The sequence below is a fragment of the Centruroides sculpturatus genome, unplaced genomic scaffold (assembly GCF_000671375.1).
Source record: "Centruroides sculpturatus isolate CEXI.00-Female unplaced genomic scaffold, Cexi_2.0 scaffold137, whole genome shotgun sequence".
NCBI classification, from domain to species: Eukaryota; Metazoa; Arthropoda; class Arachnida; order Scorpiones; family Buthidae; genus Centruroides; species Centruroides sculpturatus.
The window spans coordinates 926,591-937,365 of NW_019384453.1; the positions used below are offsets into that span (position 1 = coordinate 926,591).

The window sequence follows — 10,775 nt, forward strand, 5'->3', positions numbered from 1 at the left end:
ATTGAAATCACATGGTATCTATTTGTTATACTCTGGAACACTGCTGTTTGTTAGTCTTATGCAAGATTTGCTGGTGCGTGCAACGTTTTAATTTTATTTTCAATTTTTTTAATAGCCAAGTTTTATTTCACAAAATGTTACTTACTGAAATGTTTCTTCTTTGAAACTTGTCATATTTAAACTACATTTGACATCTATATTTTGTTCCATTATCCATTAATTGATTTGTTACCTCAACTTAAGCCAACTTAATATTTCTATCTTATTATCTATCTTAAAATACTGAAAACTAACTTGTAAGATAAAAATGCACTTTAATAAAGTAATTACATTTTTAGTTATTTAATCAGTATGCATACAATGATATAGACACTGACTCCCTATGAACATTATTTTCTACTAATAAACTGTATACTTACTATTTGTTTTTGCATGCTTTCAGTCCTTATTGACCATTCTTTGCTTATGGTAAACAAACAACAGTCAATATATATATAATAACAATATATAATAATAGTAATAATGTATTATATATATATATATATATTTATTTATTTATTTATTTTGTATTGTTTTCCTTTTTTGTAAATCCACAAATGTTCCAGTTACTTCTATAATTCTGTTTTTAATACAAGTTCATCATATACTTTAATAGATTTCTGTTTTAATAATAATATGGTTCATTTCTCTTTTTAATTCTCATTTTGTAAATGTTACGTTTCATCTCACTGAGTCCATTTTGTCTACACAAAGGACCTTTTTTTGAAAAATAGCACTAATACTTTTGTAGAAAATTCTTTGTATTATTTAGTTTTTTCTAATCTCAAAATCTATGCAAAAATTTTTCTAATTTCTTAAGTATTAATTTTACTATTATTTTTTAAACGTAATTGTTTGTTTAATGTGTAAGATTTTTAAGGTAACCAATTCCATAAATTTTGTAAATAAATAAATTTTTGCTNAAAAATTTTTCTAATTTCTTAAGTATTAATTTTACTATTATTTTTTAAACGTAATTGTTTGTTTAATGTGTAAGATTTTTAAGGTAACCAATTCCATAAATTTTGTAAATAAATAAATTTTTGCTAGCTGTAACAGCTAGTAAAAATTCAATGTTCAAATGAATAAAATTAAATGGTTTTTTTTCTTACACTTAATTTTATAATTATTTGTATAGACATAAATTACATATTCTATAATTATTAATTGAATTATAAATAATTTTAAAATTTTAGAGAACCATGTCTTCAAATGAAGGAGAAGTCATTTTAGAGAAAATGGATAACAAAGGTATAATTACATTGAATCGTCCAAAGGTTTTAAATTCTCTCAACATTTCAATGATTCGCACGATATATCCAAAATTAAAAGTGAGTATTTTATTTCCTGAATTTATAATTTTCAAATTAAATGTATTTTGATCTTATTCATTTACTTTTAAATCTTTATTGCTTTAATTATGTAAAAGTTTTTAGATTAGTAGACCTACGACTTATAACTCCCACTATGGCTCTCAGCCAGCTATCGTTTCTACCTTGCTACAGTATATATATGTTACCGCGACAGACCGAAATTAGAGAATGTCGATATTCTACAGTGAATGTCGACACATACAAAATACATTGGTGATAGACCGAATATTTGGTTATATTATTATACATTCGAACAATCGCCGGTGTATGTCGACAAGCACAGATAAGCTTTGGTGGAGGTCGAAATGACACCTGAGAAGCTGATATCGACAGAAAGGCGACAGTCTGTCGCCAATTCTTTTGTTCTGCCGCGATTGAAATCTATTTGTTATACTCTGGAACACTGCTGTTTGTTAGTCTTATGCAAGATTTGCTGGTGCGTGCAACGTTTTCTTAAATTTTATTTTTTTTATCCCATATCCTAATTTATATTGAATGATACTTTCTAAATTGATTTCTGCTTAAACTTAGTGCAGCATACCTTTGGATTACAGACAATTAAAACGTTTTGACGTTTAAAAAATTAATTGTACCATTAAAATGAAGGAATACGTCAAAGTCCTTATGAAGCCATGTTTGGCGTTAAACTGAAAAGAGGCAAAGCACCGTCATCTTTGCCTGGCAAACAAATTACAAATATTGAAACCAAAGAACAGCTCGAAGAAATTGTTAATATTTTTGAAAGAAATTTGAGCAGTGGCCATAATGAATACCATATTCCAAAGGAAAGTAGTGAAGAGGAGCTGCAACTCACCATGTCTTCATGTCAAGCAACAAAAATTTATTTCTATAAAAAGAGCGGCCATGAAAGAGAATCTTCTATTGAATCTTCTATCTTCTGCATTTTCTAACAAAAATGTTACAAACCTCAAAAAGAAAATTACCTCCTGCTCAAATTGGTGATACCGTACGAATACAAGTCCCTGATGTCGACCGTGGCCATACAGATGCCCAAAATGTGTTGGCAGTTGTTGTTGGAATAGAAGACTCTGACTTTTATAAATTAGCAAACAAAAAAGGTACCCTCAAGCAGCTCTATACTCGCAATCAGTTTGTAATTTGTAAAGAAAAGTTACTTTCCATATATGAGATTTCTTCTCAAGAAATATTGCTGAGAGAAGCAGCTGCAGATAATTTAAAAAGTGGAGGGCAAGGCTATACATTATACATGCTGTTGTTGCAAAATAAAGTGTTCCACAAATAAATGCAGTTGTAAAAGCAAGGGACTCTTGTGAAATTCAAAGTGTCATAACAGTTTAAGTTGTTGCAATAAATAAGATTTTATAATGTTAATCACATAATATATATATAAGTTTACTATTGCATATTATTTTTCTTTTCTGATTAAGAATGTACTGTCCGTTTTAGGTTCAACAGTTTATTTACATGCACTGTTACTTAAGTTTTCTCCTATTTTGACATATAACTTTAAGATGGAATTATCATGGCTGAAACTAGCCATGATAATTCCATTTTAACCTCTTTAACCATATACAAACTTGAAAATGCCAGCAAACAGGATTTACTATATCACAAAGTTTTGTGTAATTTTGTTATATTTATATTCGTCCAGAAATTGCTCAAAGTTAAATTTTTAAAAAGCGTTTTTGCTTCAAGGTCAGCTAATAATTTAATAAGTTCATCTTGCAAGTTGATGTGGATGTTTTCGATTTGAGTGGAAAATGGTGCCATAATCTATTCTGGGATATTAATATTTTCTAAATCTGAAAAACACTGTACTATTAAATTCATTGAAATAATATTCAAAAACATAATAATATGAATAGTTATATTTGCAATTTTTAGTTTCAATTTTTCCATTGACCCCCCAAAAATGCTATATCGACCACTTTGGTGACCCCTGGGTTATATCATTCTTTTCTTGTAAATAACTGTATCTGATCAAATATATTTGCAAGCAGCTATCAAATACATTTGTTGTATAACTAGCTTGTTACACCTGACTTTGCCTGGGTTTATATAGTAACTGTTGCAGTAATTGTTACACCTGGCATTAAAATCCATCCAATAAACAAAGCATTGATTATAAATACACCTCACTAACCTTAATAATGCTTTGCANTTGTCATAAAACGATAAATAGTTTGTCAAATTTTTATTCATAAAAATGCAGTTTCAACTGCTTTTTATTTTATAAAATCCGTCTTCTTGCGCCACCAGAGGGCCTTTTAAACAATAGGTAGTCTGTTAGCGTTGGTCAGTAGTAGTCCTAATGCAATACGAACGTTTGTTTCTTGAAAATTTGATCACGATTTAAATACAGTATTTACTTTTAATATTACCGATATGCCATCGAAAAGAAAACGTGTTGTATTATCATTAAAAGACAAATTAAAGTATTTGTTTTGATTATCCGGATTTTTCCTTATCCGGACTACCTTCATCCCCAATTAGTCCGGATAATCGAGGTTCTACTGTATTTGCAATTTTTAGTTTCAATTTTTCCATTGACCCCCCAAAAATGCTATATCGACCACTTTGGTGACCCCTGGGTTATATCATTCTTTTCTTGTAAATAACTGTATCTGATCAAATATATTTGCAAGCAGCTATCAAATACATTTGTTGTATAACTAGCTTGTTACACCTGACTTTGCCTGGGTTTATATAGTAACTGTTGCAGTAATTGTTACACCTGGCATTAAAATCCATCCAATAAACAAAGCATTGATTATAAATACACCTCACTAACCTTAATAATGCTTTGCAGTTATTTTGTAACATACCACAAATGTTTTCAGTCCACCCTAGGATCTTCTTCAGGTGGAGTTCTAGAAAAAACCTTTTTCTGATGTGATTAGTGTTTTATTCAGTTTCCGATGCATTCTAATTTTGAATGCTTCTATTTTTCGAATTTCCTTTTAAAATTTACCTGGCATTATTAATTGTAAATTTCAAAATGTATGTGTTAAAAGCCATTTTAAGTACATTATCAGAATGTCTATAAACTATGTGGGAAGTATGAATTATTAGAATTAGTTTTAGTTTATTTGGTTACAACAATGTGACATGGGTGATCTGCTGGGGGATGCCTCCTGGGAGGACTTGTATGGGAAATTGGCCTCTATTTGGGCATTACTAATGTGAGGAAAACCTGGAAAACGCCACATGGCCAGCTATTGGCAATTCACGAACTATTCAAATGCTAAGAAGGCGGATATGCATTTTGAAATAACAATTAACTCTGCTGAAGACCTTGTCTCCAGAATTAGCGCCACTTCTGCAGAAGTACAGTACATGACATGCCGGATATCTTCCAAAGTGTACACCAATCACTCCATCACCATTGTGATGCATGTATTTGCAGTTGGTGGTCATTCATTTGAACAATTCTTGTAAATATGAAACATTATTTCTTGTAAATATCCGCAATTAAAATTACTTTCATATTTTCCATGTTTTTCGTACTTACTGTACTTCCATGTTCACATTCCACCACACATTGTATTACAGCAGTTGTTACTTTTGCCATGTTCTATCACCCATCAAAGTTGTGACCATTTTTCCTGTTACATTCTGTATATTGTACCTCAAATAAAACTTTTAAAATTAGCATAAATATTTTTTAAAAATCTATTCAAAGATCAAAGTTAATATTGTTGTCTGATTATGATTTTTTCTTATTATTTAAAACTTTTTCTGATTTCTTTATTGAGATATCAATCAATCAATCAATCAATCAATCAACATTTATTTGTTATGGCTTTCGCCTTTACAAAGGGGTTACAAGATCTTGTAACATTGACAAATACAAACATTGTTATACATGGTTTCAAAGATATTAAAGCTTAATTAATAATGTTATGTTAACATGTTAAATAAATAACAGAAAAATTTATAAACTTTGAATAGCATGTCAGAGCTTAAACTATCATCGTATAAACAATACATATCAAAATCAGTTGTCAATAAATTATCCCTTAAATGTTCAGTAATTTCACAAGATACAAATAAGTGGTTTTTAATACTTTCACAGAGTCGGTTACATAATGGGCAGTTAGAATGGGCGGAAATATTCATTCTACGCCTATTTAATACAATAGTATAGTCATTAAGTCGCAATTGAATTATCAAAGATTTAACACTATAATTTAAATTTGACAATAAATAATGTTGAGGTGTCCATGGAGCTATTAAGGAAGTCTCATAAAACCTACTCTTTTGCTCAATATATTGAATATCTTGAGCCCAATATTTATCTTTTAATGACTGAAGTATTTCAACCATAAAAAGATTTTTATTTGAGAACTGAACATAATAGTCAGTAGAATAACCCAATTCAGACAATAAGTTTTCAACTGAGGAAGACCAAGTTACAAACGAAGATTTTCCACCTATTAATTTCAATTTATTATAAATCAACTTTCTAGGGTCATAATCTGGTAACTCCAAAATTTTACTCCAATATCTAAAAATAGTCATTGTTAAATGTATAGCCATTGGTGGACGACCTAGTTCAAATCTTAAAACAGGTCCAGGAACCGAACGATTAATATGAAATATTGATCTAATAAATCTCAACTGCGTCTTCTCCAATTTGTCAACAAAAGATGGTCCCCAAATAGGGAACATATACCCCAAACTTGAACGTATCAAGGAATCAAACAATCGATAATACGACTTAATGGAAGACTGCTTCATTCTGACCATAAGCTTTATTAAATTAGAAAGCTGAAGTTTATATTTCAAAAACAATTTTTCTAAGTGAAAAGAAAAAGAACCCTGTGGAGTAAAATAAATACCCAGATATTTGTAAGACGAGACAATCTCCAACTCAGAGTTAAATAAATAAAATTTATCAGCTTTCCCCAGTCTACCCCCTCTCCGAAAAACCATTACTTTAGATTTAGACTCATTAATAAATAGCTTATTAGACTTACAGTAATCTTGTAGGAGGTCAAGTTTTTTCTGAAGACCAATAGGTGAATACGAAAATATTACAATATCATCAGCAAACAAAAGACAGTTCAATTCTATTTCTGGTGATATGGATATACCCATTGTATTATGATTACAAAAAAATTCCGAGAGATCATTAACAAATAAATTAAACAAAATAGGACTAAGTGGTTCACCTTGTGGAAGCCCTTTATTAGCAGTTACCGCCTCCGAAAAACAATGATTAACTTCAATTTGATAAGTGGTATTCGAAAACAATTGTCTTATAAGATTAATAAAAGATGATGACATACCTATCCGAGAAAGCTTCGACCATAAAATATCATGATCTATTGCATCAAACGCCTTTGACAAATCAATAAATCCAACATATAATTTTCTCCGCTTCTTAGTCAAAATTAATTGCAAAATTCCAAAAAATATAAATAGATTATAACCAACACCTCTATTCACTACAAAAGCTCCTTGACCAATAGAAATAGTATGAGACCGCTCAAGCCAAAGACGCAAACGATTAGCCAATAACGTAGAAAAAATTTTCCTAATTACACTAATTAGCGATATCGGACGGTAATTCATAGGATCAAACCGATTACCCAACTTATATATCATTTTTAAACAAATATTTTTCCAAGTAATGGGAAAAGAATAACTAGTTTTAAAATTATTAAATGTATATAACAAATCATTTAGAATATTAGTCGGGAGAAATTTAATCATCTCAGCCCTAACTGCATCTAGTCCAGGAGATTCTGACCAGGAGATGGTCAGAATCAAATTTATTCAAAACTCTAAAGTCCACCAAATTATCAACTAATGCAGGATTTATGGCTATCAAGTCAATAACTGATGCACCCAATGAGGAAATAAATGTATAATTAGCAGGAGAATCAGTAACGAAACGACCATTCAATAGAATCATTCCACAAGATTTGACCAAGTTCAAAAATCTCTTTCCTCTATAGTTAAAAATCTTATCTTTAGACTTTCTAATATTGTGAAAATTTCTATTAGAACCTATATATAGTGTATCTACTTCGGAGGCAATTCTAGCGTTAGAATCACCAAAGATCAGAATGTCATCATCATCTTTAAAATCCAAAATCAATCTATCAAGATACTCGATCAACGAATCATATTTTTGAATAGACATATAAACCAAAACAATTAAGAGCCCAGGACGATCTTTAAACAGAAGTTTATCAAATATAAGTTTAGCCATAATAATGTTATCAGAGAGATGACAAATTTCTAACTTACCAAGTTTCCGAGAAACCATTAAAAACAAGCCTCCAGACGGTCTTCCAGGTCCCTCAAGTTTATGAGCTAACATTTCAGTAAAATAAAATTGGGAATCAAATGATGAAAGAAAGGTTTTCACCGAAAATGTCATCCATGATTCAGTTATACCAACAATATGATATGATGATACAAAATCAACAAAACTCTTATCAGAAAAGTTATCAAACAATGAACCTTGACTATTCCATGACAATACCTTTAACGTATAAGAAACCTCTGAATGAGGAATAACAATTGAAGTTTTTAATTCTCGTCCATTCGACGATCCAACGACTTCCCTGGTGATAAAAAAGGATCAATTTTCATCAGCTTATTATTTATTAAATCAAACGTAAAGTTTTCTCCATTTATTGTTAAACAATCAGCTCTCATATACGCATTTTTTCCGGTCTTCTTGGCCTCTTGATAAAAAGGAAAAAGATTTTTTCTCCTAACTCTCGATCTCCAGTATAAATCATCAAAAAACTTTACCCTCGAGCATCCTTCCCTTCTCTGAATATTATGAACATTCCGATAAATGAATTTTTTATCGGAGACAATATCAAGTTTAGCCACCACCAATTTGTTTTTTGAGATTATTTTAAGATCTTTCACCAAAATTGAGTCGCCACTAGGTCTTTTAATAGATGTTAAAATATCGGAAGCCAAGGACAAAACTTCAGACGAGTTTCCCTCTAATCCAGCAATAATAATATTATTTCTCTGACGTTCATTTATCGACGAATCCAAAAGATATAAGAAATAGGAGGTCGAAGCAGTAGATGAGATATTTAAACTTGAAATTTCTTCCACCTTCTTCTCTACATTGAGGAGACGTTGTTCAAAATCTTTATGCAAATTTGCCAGCCATTCGAATTTAGTAGACAAATCTTCAAGTTTAGTCAAAATAGTATCAAATTTTTCCTCTAAAAAGGAAAATAAATTTTGGGGTACATTTGATGAAGAAGCCAAAGGAGGAAAAAAAGATTCCAATCGCTGAGATTTCAAAGTCGGTTCACTAGGAGATCTTTGACGTTTTCCAACAACTGATATGGACGATTCCGAAAGAGGGGTGGAAGGTGGAGTGCGAGACATCGGTCCAGGGTTAGATTCAATACCTCCAATTACCAATAAAGCGCGTAATAATAAATATACATCAAAATCTTTAATGAAACCAAGATGAAAAACCAGACATTTTGTAGAAGCAAACATATCCAAAGCACTTTAATTCAATAAAAAACAGCTCACTCAAAAACTCACCAACACTGACGAACGTCGGAAGCGCCTCCCTTATTGAGATATTATGAATAGAATAAAAATATGAGCTGAGATGAAGGACTTATCTACACTATTTAAATCATAAAAAAGGTATTTATTTCAAGTAAAAGTTTGTTTTTACATAGATGCTATGTGAAAGATTTTTCTTTCGATTGAAAGTTTTGGAGAAAGAGTTTTTGCAAGGTTAAGACATTGTTTCCTTTTACTTCCAATATTAAGTTCTGTCCTGGTAGTTCACACACATGTATACACTCACAAGTTAAAAAGGATCTACTACACTTGACTTTGCTAAGTGAAGTATTGGGGACAGTGACTGAACCTCAGTTTATTTTTTATATTTTTCATTGACTCCTTTTTTTTCTGATTTACCAATTTTGCCTTGGAAACCTTATTGGTGCATCACCTGAAGTTAGATGATTTACTGATACATTCGGTCATCCAGAATCTGGTGAAACTATATTTCTGGTGAGTTGTTTGAATTTAATGCTGTTTCACTGTTTATTCCCTTCTGGTGTCATTGTCTTGGACTTTTGTTATTTCAAGATATTAGATTTCTTTATAAATGACAGAAATTTAATTATTTGCTTAATCAATGGGGGATCTACATCTTCATTATCTTTTAGAATTTTTCTATTTCTTTGTGTATTCAATAAGTGTTACCATTATGTCAGTATGGTGTTTAGTGGATAAAATACTGCCAATACCATCAAAGGTAATTTTACTGTAGAGCAGTATCTTCTATTCCATAAATGTTGCTTAATTAAAGCTAATGGAAATTGAAGAAAAACTCATGTTTTTTTGGTAATAAAATTATTCTTAATGCTCTTAAACAAGCAATATTTTGTTGCATTTGTATACTTATCATTTACTATTGATATTTTTAATAAGAATGTTTAAATAATTCAAATTTTTAAATCATAAAATTCTTTAATCATTATTATCTTTATTATATTTAAGGAATGGAATTCTGATCCAGAAATTAAAATGGTTATAATAAAAGGAGCTGGTGATAAAGCTTTTTGTGCTGGAGGTGATGTGAAAGGTATCTATTTTAATTATTGAAGTTAATAAATTTAAATTTAAGATTCTGAATTTTTATTCAAATGTTATATAATTAAACAAAATTAAATTGTTCAGTTTTAGTAGAAATTATTAGAATTTTTTAAAGTGAATTGAACAAAATTGATTTGTTTTGTTTCAGGCTATAATGAAAATAATTATATTCTATGATTATTTATCATACAATGTAATTTATGTAATTGAAAAATTTGGAAATATTATTAATCTATTATACAGATATTATATTGTACTAACAAGGGAACTGTCCGAGTGTCTTCTAATAAATTTTAATAAAATTTAGTTAATAACTACGTTAAAAGTATACAAACTCTATTTTAAATTTGTAGCATTCACTAAAAGTGTTGATCAGAGTTATTAGCAATCAAATGTTGCACTACTTTATAGTAGTTTAGCACAATCACGCAAATTTTTAGAAGTGAAAGGGTCGCGGAGGAAGACGGCGATATTACATTTGGAATAAATTCTTGAATTTTCAAAAATGGTTGAAGAATTAATAAAATTTTGTATACTTTTAACATAATTATTAACTAAATTTTATTAATTCTTCTCCCATTTTTGAAAATTCCAGAATTTATTCTAAATGTAATATTGCCGTCTTCCTCCGCGACCCTTTCACTTCTAAAAATTTGCGTAACTGTGCTAAACTACTATAAAGTAGTGCAACATTTGATTGCTAATAACTCTGATCAACACTTTTAGTGAATGCTACAAATTTAAAATAGAGTTTGTATACTTTTAACGTAG

General features: G+C 29.9%; 1 protein-coding gene across 1 annotated transcript in view; it reads left to right on the forward strand.

Annotated features, from left to right (window-relative positions):
* LOC111620604 (3-hydroxyisobutyryl-CoA hydrolase, mitochondrial-like) overlaps positions 1 to 10,775 on the forward strand; it is a 42,908-nt gene that overhangs the window by 15,981 nt on the left and 16,152 nt on the right. The window contains 2 exon segments of the mRNA XM_023362569.1: positions 1,236 to 1,370; positions 9,909 to 10,069. Of these exon segments, the coding sequence (XP_023218337.1) occupies positions 1,236 to 1,370; positions 9,909 to 10,069 (296 nt within the window).